Source organism: Salvelinus namaycush, chromosome 20 (genome assembly GCF_016432855.1).
Source record: "Salvelinus namaycush isolate Seneca chromosome 20, SaNama_1.0, whole genome shotgun sequence".
NCBI lineage: Eukaryota > Metazoa > Chordata > Actinopteri > Salmoniformes > Salmonidae > Salvelinus > Salvelinus namaycush.
The window spans coordinates 35,013,888-35,035,132 of record NC_052326.1 but is presented as its reverse complement, the minus strand read 5'-3'; the positions used below and the strand labels follow the sequence as shown (position 1 = coordinate 35,035,132).

The 21,245-nt window shown below is 42.4% G+C and overlaps 2 protein-coding genes across 5 annotated transcripts in view; one reads left to right on the top strand and one right to left on the bottom strand.

Moving 5' to 3' along the window:
- Positions 1-14,798, bottom strand: part of LOC120065285 (trichohyalin-like) — a 32,930-nt gene extending 18,132 nt beyond the window's left edge. For 2 of the 4 annotated variants that reach the window (XM_039016154.1, XM_039016155.1), the window contains exons 1-2: positions 14,610-14,790; positions 6,006-9,443 (exon numbers count right to left, since the gene is read on the bottom strand). In XM_039016154.1, coding sequence (XP_038872082.1) covers positions 6,006-9,428 — 3,423 coding nt within the window. In that variant the 5' untranslated portion in view covers positions 9,429-9,443; positions 14,610-14,790. Of the gene's footprint in view, positions 1-2,062; positions 2,398-6,005; positions 9,444-14,609 lie in introns of those variants that run through there. The other 2 variants (XM_039016157.1, XM_039016156.1) reach the window with 2 other exon arrangements.
- An 872-nt stretch (positions 14,799-15,670) lies between these two features.
- On the top strand, positions 15,671-19,529 carry LOC120064597 (protein unc-119 homolog B-like). The gene is made up of 5 exons (XM_039015200.1): positions 15,671-15,987; positions 17,190-17,303; positions 17,483-17,582; positions 17,756-17,928; positions 18,401-19,529. The coding sequence occupies exons 1-5, from the start codon at positions 15,753-15,755 to the stop codon at positions 18,514-18,516; spliced, it is 738 nt and encodes a 245-aa protein (XP_038871128.1). The 5' UTR covers positions 15,671-15,752; the 3' UTR covers positions 18,517-19,529.
- The last annotated feature ends 1,716 nt before the right edge of the window (positions 19,530-21,245 follow it).

The following is a 21,245-nucleotide window of genomic DNA, read 5'->3' as shown; positions in this document are numbered from 1 at the left end:
TAAACAATGCAGCGATAAATGACACATACACATAGACACAAACTCACCCACACCAAAAATTACCCATGTACGTGTTCAGACATTGAATGTGCAGGCCTCAGGCCTGATAGAAATATACGCAAGGAGACATACTCGCTTCTGAGACAGAACAGAGTTTTAAAAAACGCACTCACATCATTTCGAGAAACTCACACACACTAGTGGTTTAGACGGCATATTGTTACACCCTGAAGCAGTCTACCTTTCTGCAGGTCTACAGCACAAACCACACCATCAGCTCTATTACAGAGATGTAAGCAATTCAACACAGCTGTGTGGTTCTGCTAAATGTGTTCTGCAGTGAGAGCAATAGAAAGACTATACATGGACACGAAAACATGGGCCTTGAGAGGTGTGAGGTTAGCATGAGCAGATATTCATAGCAAGGAGCATACACACACACATGCATGCCCACAGACACACACAGACACACACAGACACACACACACACACACACACACACACACACACACACACACACACACACACACACACACACACACACACACACACACACACACACACACACACACACACACACACACACACACACACACATGCACGCACGCTACAGTGTTTCCATGGATCTTATCTCTTTCCCTCAGGCCTCCTGTCACTTTCCCCAGACTCTCATTCACACCACTGACAGAGGGAAATGCTAACCGTACGCACACTGATAAACACGGCACGCACACACACACACACAAACACACACACACACACACACACACACAAACCATAGGCCTACACAAGCCTCTGAGGGGCGAGAAGGATAGGAATAAGCAGAAAGAGGTAGAAACGTGTTGGAGAGATGGAGGGGGAGAAAGAAGTGGTAGTGGCCTTCAGACTATTTAGGGAATTAAGCTGTTTGGCTAAGTAGAACTTTTAGGTCTATGTTCATTCTAAAAACAGTCTGGTTCAAGAGCAGATAATGACGTTGTTCAGATGAGTTCCCTTACAGCGCTGGTGTCTGCTGCCCGTCTACTTAGCTTGATCCGCTGGCGACTCCGGACCGAGAACAACCTCAGGGATCGCCGGCTCTGGGAGGCAAAGCTATGCAGTGGAGACACGGCCCTATGGAACCTCCCGCCCCCACCTTCTCCCTCCTCCTCCTCTACCTTCTCCTCCTCTTGATCTTCTTTCACCACCTCATCCTCTTCATCATCATTTTCCCAGACTAAGTTCAGTGCCCCCTGTAGGGAACGACGCATGCTGCCCACCCAGCTAGAGACCTGGACCTGGGCGGAGGACAGTTTACCGCCCAGGTTCTGCATGTCTATTGGCTACCACCGTGATAATGCTGAGTGGTTACAGTGGTGACCGGGTTAATATGGAAACCAGCAGAATGTGCTAACCAAGGGTCGATACTTTTTTGGGTTGGATTAAGGTTTGGGGTGTGGAGGTTGAGAAGTCCTCCTTCCCTGGCTGTGTTTTATTTACTTCCTGGTTTCAGAGGACAAAGGTCAAAGATGGCAGCGATAGAACATGTCCTCCTCACGGAAAGTCCACAGTAACCAGTCCAGTTTGAGTTAATCAAAGTCCAATTTAGGCTCAAAGCATGCTTCTGTATACACCTCACTCCCACTTACTGAAACAACTCTTCCTGTTTAGCCCTGCCAATCATGTGAACTGGCCGACCATGTGCTCTGAATACAACAAAACTTTCCTCTGACACCGCAGGGCTCACCACAATGGATGGGACTAGGAAAACCTGAGCACACAGTGACAACTAGACTCTGTCAAACACTAAGAAACAGTCTGAAAGTGAAAACACACTGTAAGTTATCAATCTATGACTCCTGTTGCAGCTGATAGACTATTTTCCTTATTGTATTGTTCACGTTCAATGTCAAACCCAGCCAGCCAGATGGACTACCTAGCCTATATCTACTCTTCATCTACGTACAACTACTTAAGCTCTCGCATGTTCTTCATATATTAAGTCTCTTTCTCTCTCTCTTTCTCTCTTGCTCTGACACATTCCCTCGTTCACAAACCAAACCTGTCTGTCTCTCCCGCAGTTAAAGACCATGTAACTCCCAGGTTCTCTCAGACCCTTCCTCCCATTTCTTTTAGAAAAATGGGAAAACCAGATGGGAATCTTGACTTCTCCTTGCATCCATTCATGCACAACCAGGTGAGTTGAGCTTAATTCTCTGCTTTTATCTCCACAGAGTTGAGTGAACGTCCCCAGAAAACAACAATCAAAGCTGGGCTCTGTGTTAGGAAGGAAGGTGTAAAATCCCACGGGAAGGTGAGGATGGACCAAGGTGCTGCTCTGCTGTTGCCTCTGTCTCGCCCTTTCTCTGTGCTGTAGGTAATGGGCAGGTGCCGGAGTCCAAATCTAAATTTTTCAGGCTTGGGGAGAGAGAGAGAGAACGAGTGAGACAGAGAGAGAGAGACTGAGTGAGAGAGGAACAGGGAGAGAGACAGACTCAGAGAGAGAAACAGGGAGAGAGAGATAGAGGTATGTGGAGAGAGTGTGTGAGGTAGAAGGAGAAAGAGAGAGAAAGGACAGAGAGACAGTGTTTGCGTATGTGTGAGAAAGAAAACGGGGGAAGAGGAAAATAGAAGAGGAACTTTCCTGTCAGTCGATGAGCCCTACCTCTAGCCGTATTGCTTTCACTGTGTGTTTGTGCGTCCATGTTTATGAGAGAGAGAGAGAGGGAGAGAGAGAGAGGGAGAGAGAGAGAGAGAGCGAGAGAGGGAGAGAGGCACTCTCTCAGCAAAGGGAGGGGTGACAAGGGACGGAGGGAGAGAGACAGAGAGCAAGATCTAGCTTGTCGTACCATGTATGGTATTTATGAATTGCTATCATGAGAGAAGTGGGGTTGTTAAACAGTGTTAATGGATGGAGGGTGAGGGCAGGATTCTAATATCTTATTAAGTTATGCATGCAACTTTCCACTACTACATACTGTCCATCTATCAATCAGTCAATCTGTCAATCAATCCGTCAGTCAATCAGTCAGTCAGTCAGTCTGAACAGCCCTCATGGTTGGCTGCTCAGCCTGTGTTTGGAGAGCAAACACACTGACACTGACACTCTGCTCTCTCAGACCAGAAATAGCCTTTCTCCCTCTAGCTCTTACTGGAGAAACCTGACTCACCTTAAAAAATCATAAAGATAATATTACATGGAAAAGACTGTTTTAGCTTCACAGATGTGTTGTTTAGTTTTATATTGATGAATTACATCCTATACATATTGAGCATTGATTGGGGGATTAACTAATCAAATCAAATGTATTGGTCATATACACATGGTTAGCAGATGTTATTGTGAGATAGTGAAATGCTTGTAACTAGTAACACAATTTCTGTCCTCCTTTGACAATGCTCATTATTAACTTTTCAAATCTGCATGAAACCAGTGAAATGAGTGAGGGATTCCCACGATGGGAAGTAAATATAATTAGACTCACTGAAAGGTAACTTCAGCTTTTGTACAAGTAAATATAGTTTGGTTATTTAGCACCATCTACTGGACTAAATGGTAACTCACTCATTCAAATGAAAGTGAATTGAGGAAGTGAGCTAAATATAAGGAAAACATAGACTTGGATAGATGGCTCACGTGCCACAAAGCCTATATCAGCATGGGCAGTGCCATTGAGGACTTTCACCATGTTGAAGTAGTCAACTGGGTGGGACTTCTGATGGGTTAATGAAAAGATGACATAATCCCATCTGGGTCAGCAGGATGGATCAGACAATGAATTATACTCCTGATAAAAAAATTCCATGATTGCAGGTGGCAGTATTAATGGCATGAAATAAAGCCCCTCCCCACATTTTGTTTTGTATTTGTACTTTTTTTGTGTGTGGGTTTGGGTGTCTTTTTCTATTGCTCTATTTGTTTATAATAATGATTATCTCTGGCTGGAAATGTTTTATGATTTGTTAATATACCACCTAATATATTTTCACTTATTTTACCATGTACCATGAATTGTACCCATCTGCATTAATATGTGTCAATATTCATCTGCTTTTATGAAATTGAAAATAAAAAATGAGTAAAAAAATAAACTAATTGCGTAGGTCTAAATTGTCTTCATCTGCATCTGTCATTAAACGCTTAATTCAAATTCAGATTTTGCAGGGTTTGCATGATCAAAATACTACAGCATGTTGTTAGCTGCTACCTCTTAGTCCTGCCAATGTGCGTGTAATAGCTTGACTTTTTTAGTAGTGATTTCATGCTCTTCTCAGCGAGTAGAACGAGATTGATATTCTACAGTAAAGCTACACTATTTGTGGTGTGCACGGTGTGGCTCTAAAGAGATACCTTCCTATTTAGCCATGCTAACTGCCCTGACTTCTCTAGTTCTCTTTCACAATGAACACAAGTGTGACAGCTTTCAATATACAGTATAGCTATTCGTTATTCTATGAGCAGAAGAGATCACTCACCCATAGAAGCCTCAGGCATTTCTATTTTAACACTTCTTCATCAGTTTATCCCTATGTATCCGTACACAATATCTTCTCTCTCTGTCTTCCTCCTTTATACATCACCCTTAGTCTGGCCTATCCTTCCTGTATCTCCCAATGTCCTTTTTCATATCTATGTCAAACAGCTAAAAGAGGAGATATGGCTATTCTAATTCCCTCCCTATATACAACCCTTTTATTTTTATATATACATTTTATTTATTGTTTTTAGATCGCAACAAAAGACATATGCAACCTGAAACTAAAATACTTATTAACTTAAACAGACCAACAATACGAATTTCATAAGACAATATAATTGGTACTATGGGACAAGTCATTGTATATACAACCCTTTTCTAGTAGAGAAATACATTGAGTGAAGGTAAAATTAAAGGAAGACAAAGACTGCAGTAGTGATGGAAGGGAAGTGAAATGTCTCGATCTCGGTTACTTTCTATTTCTCGCTCACACACGGAAGCAAGCACACACGCCCACACACAAAGTATATGTGGGGATATTTGAGACTACTTAGCTATATTACCCAAGGGAATTCCTCATTAAAGAAACACTTTCCTATTTACTTATACTCAAGTTCAAAATTCTGTCAAATATCCCAATGTGTTTTGTAATACTGTCTCTGTACTGCATGGGGGCAGCAGAGAGCCACAATAAGTTATTGCTCAATGACAACTTCTCATTCAGTAGAAAACCACCAGAAGTGAATGAAATATCACCAAGACCAAGTAGGCATTGTCATTGTCTGTTAGTGTATGTACCCGGGTGTATTTGTATTGTATGTGTATTTTTGTGTGCTTGTGCAAGTCCGTATGCATGTGTGTGTGTGTGTGTGTGTGTGTGTGTGTGTGTGCGTGCGTGCGTGCGTGCGTGCGTGCGTGTGTGTGTGTGTGTAAGAGAGACAGAGAGTCTGTGTATAACTACACACCCCTTGAACCAACACCTATTTGTACCTATGGTTATCTAGGTAGCAGGCAGGGTAGGTAGTGAATAGGTTCTGGTTTCAGGGCATGTCAGTATCATTACACAATGACACACCTTGATCCAACTATTTACAGTTACACACACACACACACACACACACACACACACACACACACACACACACACACACACACACACACACACACACACACACACACACACACACACACTCACACACACTGCCTTCTTTAGCAGTGACTTCATACCTGTTCCTTTAACAGGTAGTACCACATTAAAGGGATACCTTGATATTTAGCCAATACCCGTGTAACCTGCTTTGAGATTTTATAATAGCTTGTAACGCAGAATTAAATATAAAAATGATAAGTATCTCTATGGCTACCCCCATAAATACCTTTATGTGGATTCTTATGGAAACACAATTTCCCCAGTATACCACCAGGGTTTAAGCCAATGGAAAGTCAATCCACACCAGTGTTGGAAAGGAAAATGACCTAGGCCATTAAATACCCTTTTTGTGTTATAATTTTCATATTTTCTCCCCAGTTGATATTCCCCTTGCTTACCTCCTCCGTGTCCATGCTGGTGCCCTCCTCCTTATTCTCTGTCCCGTCCTTTGGGGTGAGGACTCCCCCCTCTAGATCCCTCTCGGCTGGGTGAGGTTCGACGCTGACTGGACTCTCTTGGGCTGGCTCCTGGGTGTCAACAACGGTTCTCTGGGGGTCGGATTCCGAGGAGCCCAGTGACTCAGGCTCCTCTGTTCCAGGGGAGGGTGACTCGACCTGGGCACGGTCAGCAAGGAACCTGGCCTGAGACCCCCACCGCCGGGGCTTGACGGAGAAATCATCATAGACCATCTTGATAAGAGGCTTCTCCTCTTTGACAGAGAAGTCGTCGTAGACCACCTCGATGTGAGGCTGCTTCTCTTCCTTTGGTATGGGTTCTATGATGGGGACGGTAGTTGAGGGAGAAGGAGGCTCTGGCTTGGGAGGTTGGTCAGGTTTAAGAGTGATGAATTGGATTGGGGACTCTGCTTCTTCTTTCTCCCGATCTTCTTCTCTCTTTATCTCATCTTCCTGCATCCTTTCCTCCTCTCTCTGTATTTCCATTTCTAGCTCTTTTTCTTTGAGTTTCTCCCTTTCCTTCTCTCTCAATCTCTCCTCTTTCATCCTAAGGTTCCCCCTCTCTCCTTCCTCTACCTGTCTCTCCTTTTCCCCTTCCACTTCTCTCTGTCTTTCCCCCTTCTCTTCTTTCCTCTTTCTCTCTTCCTCTTCTCTCTGTCTCTCCCTTTCCTTCTCAAGTTCTATCTGTCTTTCTCTGTCCTTCTCTTCTTTCCTCTTTCTCTCTCTCTCGTCCTCCTCTCTCTGTCTCTCCCTTTCCTTCTCAAATTCTATCAGTCTTTCTCTCTCCTCTTCTTTCCTCTTTATCTTTCTCTCTTCCTCCTCTCGCTGTCTCTCCCTTTTCTTCTCAAGTTCTATCTGTCTTTCTCTCTCCTTCTCTTCTTTCCTCTTTCTCTCTCTCTCTTCCTCCTCTCTCTGTTGCTCCCTTTCCTTCTCAAGTTCAATCTGTCTTTCTCTCTCCTTCTCTTCTTTCCTATTTCTCTCTCTCTCTTCTTCATCTCTCTGTCTCTCCCTATCCCTTTCCTCCTCTCTCTGTCTCTTCATTTCCCTCTCCATTTCTCTTTGTCTTTTTCTCTCCTCCTCTTCTTCCCTCTTTCTCTCTTCTTCCTCTCTCTGTCTCTCCCTTTCCCTCTCAAGTTCAATCTGTCTTTCTCTCTCCTCCTCTTCTTCCCTCTTTCTCTCTTCCTCCTCTCTCTGTCTCTCCCTTTCCCTCTCCTCCTCTCTCTGTCTCTTCATTTCCCTCTCCATTTCTCTTTGTCTTTTTCTCTCCCCCTCTTCTTCCCTCTTTCTCTCTTCTTCTTCTCTCTGTCTCTCCCTTTCCCTCTCAAGTTCAATCTGTCTTTTTCTCTCCGCCTCTTCTTCCCTCTTTCGCTCTTCTTCCTCTCTCTGTCGCTCCCTTTCCCTCTCAAGTTCAATCTGTCTTTCTCTCTCCTCCTCTTCTTCCCTCTTTCTCTCTTCTTTCTCTCTCTGTCGCTCCCTTTCCCTCTCAAGTTCAATCTGTCTTTCTCTCTCCTCCTCTTCTTCCCTCTTTCGCTCTTCTTCCTCTCTCTGTCGCTCCCTTTCCCTCTCAAGTTCAATCTGTCTTTCTCTCTCCTCCTCTTCTTCCCTCTTTCTCTCTTCTTCCTCTCTCTGTCGCTCCCTTTCCCTCTCAAGTTCAATCTGTCTTTCTCTCTCCTTCTCTTCTTTCCTCTTTCTCTCTCTCTCTTCTTTATCTCTCTGTCTCTCCCTATCCCTTTCCTCCTCTCTCTGTCTCTGTCTCTTCATTTCCCTCTCCATTTCTCTTTGTCTTTTTCTCTCCTCCTCTTCTTCCCTCTTTCTCTCTTCCTCCTGTCTCTGTCTCTCCCTTTCCTTCTCCTCCTCTCTCTGTCCCTCCCTTTCCCTCTCCACTACTTTTTGTCTTTCTCTCTCCTTCTCATCTTTTGCCTGTCTCTCTTCTAGTTCCAGCTGTTTTAATTTATCCACTTCTGCAAGTTTTTCCTCCTCTTTTACCTTAGCCTCCATCTCTTTCCCTATTTGATCAACCACTAGCTCCTGTTTTTCCCCTCCATCTTCCTGTCCAAGACGTATCCCTACTGTTTTGTAGAGTGGTACCATGTTCTCCTCCTTCTCTCCCTCCTCCTCTTCCTCATCCTCGTCTTCATCATCCTCCTCCTCATCTTCTATCCCAGAATGTCCAGCGTGAAGTAGGGTGGAAGCCTTGTCCTCTCGAGGAGCTAGCTGAACGCTTTTGCTCGTCGCCAACGACCCCCCAGTGACACTCAACACAGGGTGTACTCTGACAGGGAATGGTTGAGGGGCAACATCCACCCTCTGATTGGATGCCCGAACAGGCGGTGTGTCTGCTGCCCAGTCTTTGATCCGCTGTTTCACACCACCAGAACTGACTGCTTGTTTCATTGGACGAGTTACTTCCTCCCTATTGGTCAGAGCCTCTGGCCTCGAGGAGGAGTCCAGCAGCAGACTGATCCTCCGTTGTATGCTGCTCCCTTTCTTTTCTCCTTCCTCCTTTACCCCTTCTCCATCCCTCTCTTCATTCAGTGGTGTTGAGTGCTTGAGTCTGCACTCTGGTTCAGACGGCGACCCTGGTGAATCAGTGACTTTCTCTTCCTCTTTCGCCCTGAGGACTGACACTTTGGAGACTGCAGTCTCTCTCATGGTCACCTGTTCCCGTTCCTGGTTAGCTGGTGGCTGTGAGGGGAGTGAGAGTCCGGCCGACTCAAACCTGGAGGTGAGCTCCATGGACAGCCGCTTCCTGCCTCCTCCCAAGTGGGCTGCCTGATCCTTCCCAGCGTGGCGCCTGACGACCGCAGGGGTGGGCTCACTCACAGTGTTTTCAGACTGCGGTTGAAGAGGAGTTGAGGTGACTGATGGTGATGGTACAGGCTCAGTTCCAGTGGCGGAGTGGCCTGTATCAGAGGGGCCATGTTCGTCCAGTTCAGAAAGACTGACTTGATTTGCCTCTGAGGTTCCAGTTGGGTCAGATGTGGTACTAGCTGGTGACTCAGATTTTGGGGTAGTAAGGGATGTGGAAAGAGCAATTTGGTTTTGTTCAGTAGTGTGGGTCGATTCAGTTTGGGGTGTTATGGCTGAAGGAACTTCGAGAGCATTGGTCAGTTCAGGTATCGTGGTGCTCTCTGCATCGAGTTTCACAACGCTGCTTGAGTCAGACACAGGGGCACTAATAGGCTGACAAGGCTCTGGTTTGCTAGGCTCTGGTGTCTTTGGGGCTAGGATGGAGCGGAATGTGGTGTTCCTCTGCAGTGAAAAGGGTTTGGGAATCAGGCAGGGTTTGGGGCCAAGCTCAGGCTTGATACCTGCATCTCCTGCTTGGCCCACCTCACCAGAGGACACGTCCACACGAGCTGCCATGCCCTCACTTCGTTCCTGAGAACAGAAAATAGTATGGAAAAGGGGAAGAGAGGATAGGGGAGTGGAGCAAATGAGAGTGGTGGAGAAAAAGGGAGAGTTTGGCAGGAGAGGTGAAGGGACAGAAGTGGAGGGAGAGGGGAGGAAGAGGAGGAAGTGAGAAGAGAGGGGAGAAGAAGAAAGGCTATGTTAGGCTAATCGTGCTACATGAAGCCAAAGCTACAAAACAAATCATTGGCTTTACTTCACATTAAGCTGTCAATCTGCTCTCTGTGAAAAAAACTTTCACCATTACATATCACTTTCACATACTCTGATGATACTCAGGGTTGAAAGCCAGTTGGTTTGGTTCTCTCAGGCCAAGCTAAAAGAGGCTGGTTGGGCTAGATTTTTACAGAGAAAAAATACCTCTGAAAAAGTTACAGTTGAAGTCGGAGGTTTACATACACTTAGGTTGGAGTCATTAAAACTTGGTTTTCCACCACTCCACAAAATTCTTGTTAACAAACTATGGTTTTGGCAAGTCGGTTAGGACATCTACTTTGTGCATGACACAAGTCATTTTTCCAACAATTGTTTACAGACAGATTATTTCACTGTATCACAATTCCAGTGGGTCAGAAGTTTAAAACAGTAAGTTGACTGTGCCTTTAAACAGCTTGGAAAATTCCAGAAAATTATGTCATGGCTTTAGAAGCTTCTGATCGGCTAATTGATATCATTTGAGTAAATTGGAGGTGTACCTGTGGATGTATTTCAAGGCCTACCTTCAAACTCAGTGCCTCTTTGATTGACATCATCTGAAAATCAAAAGAAATCAGCCAAGACCTCAGAAAATAAATTGTAGACCTCCACAAGTCTGGTTCATCCTTGGGAGCAATTTCCAAATGCCTGAAGGTACCATGTTCATCTGTACAAACAATAGTACACAAGTATAAACACCATGGGACCACGCAGCCGTCATACCGCTCAGGAAGGAGATGCGTTCTGTCTCCTAGAGATGAACGTACTTTGGAGCAAAAAGTGCAAATCAATCCTAGAACAACAGCAAAGGACCCTGTGAAGATGCTGGAGGAAACAGGTACAAAAGTATCTATATCCACAGTAAAACGAGTCCTATATCGACATAACCTGAAAGGCCGCTCAGCAAGGAAGAAGCCACTGCTCCAAAACCGCCATAAAAAAGCCAGACTACGGTTTGCAACTGCACATGGGGACAAAGATCGTACTTTTTGGAGAAATGTCCTCTGGTCTGATGAAACAAAAATAGAAAGTTTTTGCCATAATGACTATCGTAATGATTGGAGAAAAAAGGGGGAGGCTTGCAACCTGAAGAACACCATCCCAACCGTGAAGCACGGCATTATCATGTTGTGGGGGTGCTTTGCTGCAGGATGGACGGGTGCACTTCACAAAATAGGCAGGAAATCATGAGGCAGGAAAATTATGTGAATATATTGAAGCAACATCTCAAGACATCAGTCAGGAAGTTAAAGCTTGGTCGCAAATGGTACTTCCAAATGAACAATGACCCAAAGAATACTTTCAAAGTTGTGGCAAAATGGCTTAAGGACAACAAAGTCAAGGTATTGGAGTGGCCATCACAACGCCCTGACCTCAATCCCATAGAAAATTTGTTAGCAGAACTGAAAAAGCGTGTGCGAGCACGGAGGTCCTACAAACCTGACTCAGTTACACCAGCTCTGTCAAGAGGAATGGGCCAAAATTCACCCAACTTATTGTGAGAAGCTTGTGGACGGATACCCGAAACATTTGACCCAAGTTAAACAATTTAAAGGCAATGCTACAAAATACAAATTGAGTGTATGTAAACTTCTGACCCACTGGGAATGTGATGACAGAAATAAAAGCTGAAATAAATAATTCTCTCTACTATTATTCTGACATTTCACATTCTTAAAATAAAGTGGTGATCCTAACTGACCTAAGACAGGGAATTTTTACTAGGATTAAATGTCAGGAATTGTGAAAAACTGAGTTTGAATGTATTTGGCTAAGGTGTATGTAAACTTCTGACTTCAACTGTACCTCTTATACCATAAGCTACCTCTTACACCGTAACTGTACAGTATTATTGTTATGTCAGTGAAATAAATGTCATTGGACTGACAGTCGTTATGCTAAATTCTACATTATGCATAACAATTCACTTATTTTAGCGAGGGATTTGCAACCAAATACAAATCTTTAGCACTATATTCACTTAACCCTGAGACCCTCAGTTGCAAAAATGCAATGCTTCCTAAATTGCATCCTGTACAGGTCCTAAACTAAATTATTATTTCAAGCACAGTGCATCTCCTAAGGCCCAGATGTATCTCTTAATCGTATTTGTGTGTGTCAGTGATTATTGTGGCATCATTAGCCTCTGAAACATTAGAAACCACAAGGCGCTTCAGAGGGTGAAACATGCAGCCGAGCGCACCATTGGGTACACACTGCCTGCCCTACAGGACACCTACAACACCAGGTGTCGCAGGATGGCCAAGAAGATCATCAGGGACCTCAGCCACCCAAGCCATGGCCTGTTCTCCCTTAGACGTGGGCAATACAGGAGTATCATGGCAAAAACTGGAAGATTGGCCAATAGTTTCTACCCTCAGACCATCAGGCTGCTGAATAGCCACCACTAGACAGATTTTCACTGAACCTTGCAATCACACCTGCAACCTTGTACATGTGACTATTAAACACTCTGAATCTGACACCTGTCCACTTGTCTGAGACCACACTGGTCCCCTACACAAGCATATGTAGTAGGCCATCCATGCAACTACGTGACTTGAAATATTTTTTCCTGTCTTCTTTAAGATGTAGTGATTATGTATATAAAAAAAATTGTGAAACACGCATTCTGAGCCAGATGTAGAAGTCGTTTTGTAAGTGTTTCAAAAAGGCAACATTGGGTTTATTAAAGGGTGGCCAAACTCAGGCATAGGACCACATTTATAGATTGATAGACAAGTTAAAGAGATTGTATACCTTCCGAATTCTGCAAATATGGATAACCAAATACTTCAACATTAACTTTGATGTTCCTTCTAGACATTAAAATAACAAAAATGAAGATATATAATTTTTTATATAGTGGTTTATGAAGTCAGAATAATACCATTCACGGTCATTAATTTTATGGTAAAGACACGTTATCTTTCCAAGTCCAGCCAGAAAGGACAACCAAATACAACTAAAAGTATGTATTTCAAAATAGTTGAGGCTTTGAAAAATATATGTTTTTGATAGCAAAATACTAAAATATGGATTGGTCAAGATGATAAATTTAGCTATTTCAGACAAAATAAGACTACATTTTAGGTTTATATACCATGACACAATATTTTCTATCGCCTGTCAATGATTTTGATCCATCAGAGGTCTATTAGGAGTATTAGAGGGTAATATTTCTAGAGGGTAATATTTTTTTCCCCTCATTTGAATCTATGTTTGGGTCTCACAGAGTTAAAGATGATTAATCTTATACTTATGATCACCTTTACAGGGACGATCTACAAAAAGGGCTGTTGTTACCCTCAAATAAACAGTGATAGTTTTCCTTTGCCATTATATTCATGATTTAATATCAAATCTAAACAGATGTTATCTCTGATTGATACTAGTATAGCTGATAGTGCCAAATCTCTATGCTATTATGACTTTTTTATTGAGATGTTTAAGAAAGCTGTTCAAATTGTAACCATTCTTGGATTGACATTAAAGAGGCAAGCCAGGTTGTTTGGTTGATTTGTGAGTGAAGTCATCTGATTTGAATGGAACAAAACACAAATGTGTCCCAGTTGCATGTCGCACATCCTGTCTGGTTTTTCCTGTCAGCTCTCAATGTAGTATAAACCAGTCCAACCACACTCCACTGCTCCACATATGAAGCACTTTAAAACCATCTGAGGAGCCCCAAGGTCTGACTGGGAGGCATGGGTGTATGTCCCAAATCCCACTGGGCAAAAACTGGTTGAATAAACATTGTGTCCATGTCATGTAAATAAATAAAAAATGTGGTGATGTTGAATCAATGTGGAAAACCGTTTGGTTTTGCAAAAAGTCATCAATGTAAGGGATTTTCGTAATTTATTCACCCAACTTGCCACCTAAATCCAATGACGTGGTGAAATGGTTTGTTGATTTCAAACTGAATTCACGTAATTGCAAATCAAAACTAGATGTTGAACTGATGTCTTTGCCCAGTGGGATCGTACTCTAATTCCCTATAAAGTGCACTAGGCTACTTCTGACCAGAAAAGCACATTGTCCCCCTCTCTAGTCCCGTCATTATAGTACTGGCTCTCAGGGCTCTCATCAAACTGGGTTTCCACTTTTAAGTACAGAACAGGTTTCGATTGAATAAGGCTCTGTCATATAGTTAAATAGGATCTAATGGGAAATGTTTGCAACATAGTCACTTCTTGTTGTAAACAAATGGTGACGGTCACCACTTTCAATCAAAAACTATTAGCCAATTCTGTTATTTGTATTATCAATGATCTATTCCACCCCATATAATAGACCACAAAAAACACTGTGTTTGATACTTTTTGTATTCGCAATTCCAGAACACCTGTAACTGAGCTCCCACCAGTCTCAAATCGTTGTGTCTATGTTCGCAGTCAGTCCACCAAAGAAAATACGAAAATACACTCCACTAGCCAAGTCTATCCTTTGCAGACTGATATTTAAGACAGGTCTTTTTTTTCTACAGAACACATAACAAAGTATTGCGCCATGTTTGGTTGTAAGAAAAACAAGCGATAAACAAAACTTATTTGACTGTAACCTTTAGTTGGTATTAATAAGTGACCAATAAATAAATGCAGCACACAATGAACTCTCTGTCGTTGAACTCATGTAATCTTATATCTCCTTCGCCGCAGGTAGAGACCAAATAAATACAGTCATGTTAAAACCAGCGCTAACTTTTTTTAAAAGTTAAAATAACTAAAGTCCTGAAATGACCTCCTGCGCTATTATGATTCCTGGTAGTGAAATAGTTCACCTTTTCCTTGTTGCATATCCCTAGCCTATACCGACAAATTAAAAGCGTTTTATGATCAAATAGCATACTAACGATAACGTAGCTGTTACAGGAGTGGACATAATGCTTTGATCAACTGACAACTCTGGTGTTTTATATGAATAGGCTTGAGACTTTACCTGTTATCTTTAGGATCTCCAGATTACAATATGTGTTGAAGAGAGGCTGTTTGGTGAATTTGTCTCCGTCTCTCCCAAAGTCATTCAACACAGATCCCACACAAGAATACTATTGTGCCACAGCGAACGATAGTCTGCGACAGTCCCTAGAGCGGGTGTCCGGACAGATCTGTCCCTCCCACAGGTGCTGCGGCATGACTGACTGGACAAACAGGTTTGATATGAATTGAACAAGAGGCTAGAGAAATGGGTTATTTTTACAGTTCAAGAAGCTCAAAATTTCCCTGATTGGTGATGGTGATTTTGGTTTTGCCTAGTTTCTTGCGCCTCTAACCACAATTTGCTAGTAGGCTAGATAGCAGTAGTTAGTAGTTGCAGTTTTGAAAGTCTAATTAGTAGGCCTATGCCTATAAAACGTAGGCTTGTGTTGACTAATAGGCTACAGCCTTAGATTTCCAGCTGAGATAAAACAGTAGGGGAGAGTGGGTAAATTGAGCCATTTTTTACATTCAGCATCACTTCATCATGGGAAATATTGTATTATTTCTAACAAAGATATCTACATATATTTCTGGATGTTGTGTATCCCTGGAAATAATCAGAATTCATGGCCATTTTCCTAGACACAAGGGTGGCTCAGTTTAGCCATTTAGCTCAACCTACCCCATACTCCCCTACAGCATCCTAAAACTCATAAAGCCGTCTCTTCCAGAATTAATGCGTATGAAAAGCAAGACATCTTGGAGGGACTGTTAATCAGTGGGGTGTTTAAAAAAACAAGGGTTACATGTGGTTCGAATGCCTTTGCCCACCACATGCGTACATCGAATTGTCCTTTCCAAATGTCCTTAGCGCAAAAGTCCGAGTGTGCGTTTAAAAGCAAGCAGGTGTCGCCTGTGCCATGTCTGGTCTGTGGTGCACATCCTGCCCCTAGCGGTATTTCTCTGAAAGTCCATCTCACCTCAACTTTATCTCTGACCTGTTGCCATGGCAACTGTAAAGCGTGTGCTTACAAAAACAAGTGCTTGATCCATCGTCAGCGAGAAGCGGAGGTTCTTCATTCGACATCTACGGCGCCATCTTATTGCTTTGAGCGAGGTAGATCGAGACAAATAGACAAGGTTGTCATCATCACTGGTAATTATGAGCGGAGCTAGAGCTCGCATCGACCCGCCTGTTGCTACTGAGAATGTCTCGATCACCGGGCACAGTTCCGCGGCTGCTGCGCGGGAGCGCAAGCCAGGTGGAGCGGTTCTGAAGAGACTCAAGTCTCGGCAAAGCCAGGTGGATAGTAGGCCCGTCACAGAAGATGATCTTCGAACACAAGTTGGCCACATCACCCCTGAAGAGGTCCTAAGATTGCGGGTTGCTACTCGGGGTAGGCTATATCTATTTTCTACATGATATTGGCAGTGGTTGGCTGTTTATACAAATGGGTAGCTAGCTACAGGTTAATTTACATACAGTATAATTTACATAGCTACACTGGCGTTGAGTAAAACTGGCAAGCTATGCCTGTCTATTTACCTGAATAGCCTAGTTGCTATGACAAATCAGAGATCCCTTGCTAGATGTGGCGCAACGGTGTAAGGCACTGCATCTCAGTGCTAGAGGCGTCACTACAGACTCTGGTTCGATTCCAGGCTGAATCACAACTGGCCATGATTGGGTGGCACACAATTGTCCCAGCATTGTCCGGGTTCAGCGGGGTAGGCCATCATTGTAAATAAGCATTTATTCTTAAGTGACTTAAATAAAAAATCACATATACTGAACAAAAATATAAACACAACATGTTGGTTTCATGAGCAGGAATAATCCCAGACATTTTCCATGAGCACAAAAAGTTTATTTCTCTCAAATTCTGTGCAGAAATTTGTTTACATCCCTGTTAGTGAGCATTTCTCCTTTGCCAAGATAATCCATGATCATTACACAGGTGCACCTTGTGCTGGGGATAATAAAAGGCCACTCTAAAATGTGCAGTTTTTTCACACAACACAATGCCACAGATGCCTCAAGTTTCGAGGGAGCGTGCAATTGGCATGCTGACTGCAGGAATGTCCACCAGAGCTGTTGCCAGATATCGGAATGTTCATTTTTCTACCATAAGCCGCCTCCAGTGTTGTTTTAGAGAATTTGGCAGTACGTCCAACTGGCCTCACAACTGCAAACCACGTATAACCACGCCAGCCCAGTACCTCCACATCCGGCATCTTCACCTGCGGGATCGTCTGAGGGGAGGGAGGGGATGCTGAGGAGTATTTCTCTCTGTAATGAAGCCCTTTTGTTGGGAAAAAACAAATTCTGATTGGCTGGGCCTGGCTCCCAAGTGGGTGGGCCTGGCTCCCAAGTGGGTGGACCTATGTCCACCCATGGCTGCACTCCTGCCCAGTCATGTGAAATCCATAGATTAGGGCCTAATGATTTTATTTAAACTGTAACTCAGTAAAATTGTTTGTATGTTGCTTTTATAGTTTTGTTCAGGAAAGAAAGAAAGATAGATAGATTTTACTGCCCTTTAAAATAGTATATATTTTAAGACAGCCACTGACCACCTCTACTGTCTGTCCATCCCAGGGTACCTGTGTAAACCAGAGGACAACATCTTCGACATAGATTTCATCCGCTTTAAAATCAGAGACTTGGAGACAGGGACTGTGTTGTTTGAAATTGTAAAACCACCTCATACGGGTACAGTTCATATTCCCTCTCAGTGTGTGTGTGTGTGTGTGTGGGTGTGTGGGTGTGTGTCTGTGTGTGTCAGTGTATTACTATTGTAGTATGTCTGAGAAATACCCTGTATTTCTGATTGATCACCGTGCCATTGGTTTAAAAATATATCCTGTTTGTTGTTGTGTCTTTGACCTCAGAGGACGATGAGGAGAATGGAGAGGGAGACATGAGTGCCGGACGTTTTGTATGCTACCAGTTCACCACTGCATTCCTACAACTGAGGACTGTGGGAGCCACGTGCGTATACTCTCTCTCTCTCTCCCTCTCTCTCTCTCTCTCACACACACACACACACACACACACACACACACACACACACACACACACACACACACACACACACACACACACACACACACACACACACACACAGTACTTATTATATGTTGACACCTTTCTCTGTGTGTCAGAGTGGAGTTTACGGTTGGTAACCGGCCTCTGAACAGCTTCAGGATGATTGAAAGGCACTACTTCAGGGATCACCTCCTGAAGAGCTTTGACTTTGACTTCGGCTTCTGTATCCCAAACAGCCGCAACACCTGCGAACACATCTACGAGTTCCCTCAGCTGTCTGAGAGCTTGGGTGAGTGTCACATTCCATCCATCAATCAATGACCCCGTTTGAAGCACTTTGGTACTGATGTTTTTGTGAAAAGTGCTACATAAATAAATTGTTTTGAGTAAATAAATAAAATGTGTACATTACATTTATGTGGAACTGCAATCATTTACTGAAGGACATGCACATCACCTTTTGAATACATTTTCCAGACATTTTGTATTTAGCAGTTGTATATTTTTGACCTTTATTTAACTAGGAAAGTCAGTTAAGAACAAATTCTTATTTTCAATGACGGCCTAGGAACAGTGGGTTAACTGCCTTGTTCAGGGGCAGAATGACAGATTTTTACCTTGTCAGCTCAGGGATTCGATCTTGCAACCTTTCGGTTACTAGTCCAATGCTCTAACCACTAGGCTACCTGCCACCCCTATGGATTGAAATAACATCAAAAACAGAATAATATGTTCCATGTTATGATTATGTTCCCTTCCAGTTCATCAGATGGTGGAGCATCCCTACGAGACGAGATCGGACAGCTTCTACTTCGTAGACAACAGACTGGTCATGCACAACAAGGCAGACTACTCTTATAACGGGGGCAGGCGTTGAGTCTGTTATGTGCCTGTTTGTGTGTGTGTGTGTGTGTGTGTATGTTTGTGTGTGTGCTGTGCCAAAGCCTATACTCACACAAACAGACTCTCACCCAAGTGTTGAGTACTGTAAGTTAAACAAACTCTATTGTCATGGCATAGCTGCTAGTATGGAAAAGTTTAAGAACAGCAGGACAGATCCACATTAGAGCCAAATAGACTACTGGCAATAGTATGGCAACATTCTGCCATATAGTGCTTTGTCGTTCTCTCACCAAAAATGAAATGTGTTCCAGCTAACCAAGTGATTTATGTTAGTGTGTAAAAGGACAGTTAATGTACTGTTCACTCTTTGACTTTTAGGGGGAGTCATACTCATAAAGGACCAGACAATGCCCACATACATACATACATACAGACAGGCAGACTGACCGGCAGATAGGCAGACAGATATAGAAACAATCTCCCTCGCTCCCTCCTTCCCTCTCCTTCTCTCTATTTCTCTCTCTCTGTCGTTACCTGCTGTGCCCACCCGCCACTCTAGATGTATTAATAAGAGAGGAAGGGGGAAGACACACACAAACCCACTCACACACACACTCACTGTCAAACACACATGCCAGCTCACTCACATACAGTGCCTAGTGAAAGTCTACACACCACTTGCTTGTCCCCGGCAGGGACTTGTGAGTTTGTCAGGATCAAAATAAATATGAAACAAGCAAAGCCCAGGTAAAAAGTTAGAGGAAAACCTGCCTCAGTCTTCTGAATACCCTGGGATAGAGTTTTATTTTACAGCAAGACAATTACACCAATGTTAATGCCAAAGACACACCAGAATGGCTTTCAAATTGGTGTTGAGTGTTTCTGAATGGTCCAGTCTCAGTCCTGACTTAAATCTGCTTGATTTAAACAAGGTTTGAATATCTGAAACAAGGTTTGAATATTGCTGCCCATCAATGATTCCCTTCCAAATGTACTGAGCTCGAGCAATTTTGACAAAAACTATGGATATATGTTGCCCTAAGAGTTGTGCATAGGTGGTAGAATCTTATTCAAGATGATTTACAGCTGTAATTGCTGACAAAGTTGCTTCTACCATATATTAACTATGGGGTCTGAAGACATCTTAATTATTATAATTTTTTTATTTAAAGTTCTATACTTTTTCTTTCACTTTGAAAATGTGGAGCTTGTTGTGTATATTAGTAGGAAATAAAAACTAAATGTAATTTATTTTTTAAATATTTAATTTGAAGGCAGAAAATGTGACAACTGTGCAAGGGGTGTATATATTTTCACTAGGCACTGTACTTTCACCACACCCCCTCCCAGAGAGACCTACTGTAGCATGTCACCTGAATGTACTTGCATTCAAATTCAACTTTATTTATAGTGCATCCAACATGCAGGTCCAATAACATACTTCACAAACAAGTTGATCAGAGGAAGGACTCTTACGTTTACAGTCAAATCGGATTCAGAACGAAATAATCTAAAGCAGTAACAGACAGGTATTGCAACTAAAACATTTCTGTACATAATTTATCCTTTATTTTTGGTGTTCTTCAGTGATTTGACAGGCACTTATAAATAGAACGTAGTATTATATTTTTATTTATACAAACTGAAAAGACAACCCTGGTCAGAAATTGTCATATAGGATACAGTTCTTTACCCAACTCTTGATTGTATTAATATGGCAGGTTGACACTTTTTATTACCATGTTTTATCATGTTATAAAGTAAAAAGTTGTAGTGTTTTTGATTGTTTCCTCAAGAAACACCAAAACTGCATGAGGCATCAAAATGTGTGAAATATGTGTGGATTTTAGGGAAATTGGTGATAGATCTTTGTTAGAGATAGCTAGAAATCAAATCGTGTATCCTTTTGTGTTTTGTAAACTACTGGTGTCCAGGGTTAAGTGTATACTTGTATAAAAAAAATTATCCAAAATAAACATGTGAATTTTCAAATTCCTTTGATGAGGTGCAACAACAGTATGTTTCAGCAATGTAATTCATTCATTCAACCTGTTAAGAAGTTACTTGGGAGGAGAGAGCGCCTGCTCTTCCGGGTTTCCTAAGAAGAAAACAGTGTCAGGTGTTGGCCACGAGGGGGAGTCATGTGACAAAGAATCAAGTGAGAAGAACCTGTCCTGTTTTGGTCAAGAAACTACTACAACAACAAGAACTAAATCACAGATGATCAATCTGTTGAATGATTAATGATTCGAAACCACTGATTCTTGAAGAATATAATTTGAAATGCCTAATGAGCTTACAACTGTCTTATCCTCAGTTGTGTAAAGTAACTTAGTAAAAATCATTTGAAGTACTACCTGAAGGAAAATTCCACCCTTTTGGTATTTGTTTCATTAGTGCCTTGTTTGATATAGTCCCAAAATGTTTTGCATGTCAGCAAGCAAGTTTTCAAGATATATCACTTTCAAAGTACAGAAATACAGCTGGTATGATGCATTTAGCATCATATGATGCAAAACGTAGCGTCATGTGATGCAAAATTCATCATACTAGTTGTATTTCTGTATTTTGAAAGTTATATATCTTGATAACCTGATTGCTGACATGCAAAACATTTTGGGACTATATAAACAATGGACTAATGAAACAAATACCAAAATATTGTTTTTGGGTGGAGTTTTCCTTGTAGTTTTTTTTTAGGGGTATCTGTACTTTACTATTTATATTTTTGACAAATTTTACTTTTACTCCACTACATTACTA

Coding starts and splice junctions, on each gene's coding strand:
- LOC120064597 (XM_039015200.1), top strand. CDS start 15,753: ATGAGCGGAGCTAGAGCTCGCATCGACCCGCCTGTTGCTACTGAGAAT. Junction 15,988..17,189: donor ATTGCGGGTTGCTACTCGGG/GTAGGCTATATC, acceptor TGTCCATCCCAG/GGTACCTGTGTAAACCAGAG. Junction 17,583..17,755: donor CTGAGGACTGTGGGAGCCAC/GTGCGTATACTC, acceptor TCTGTGTGTCAG/AGTGGAGTTTACGGTTGGTA.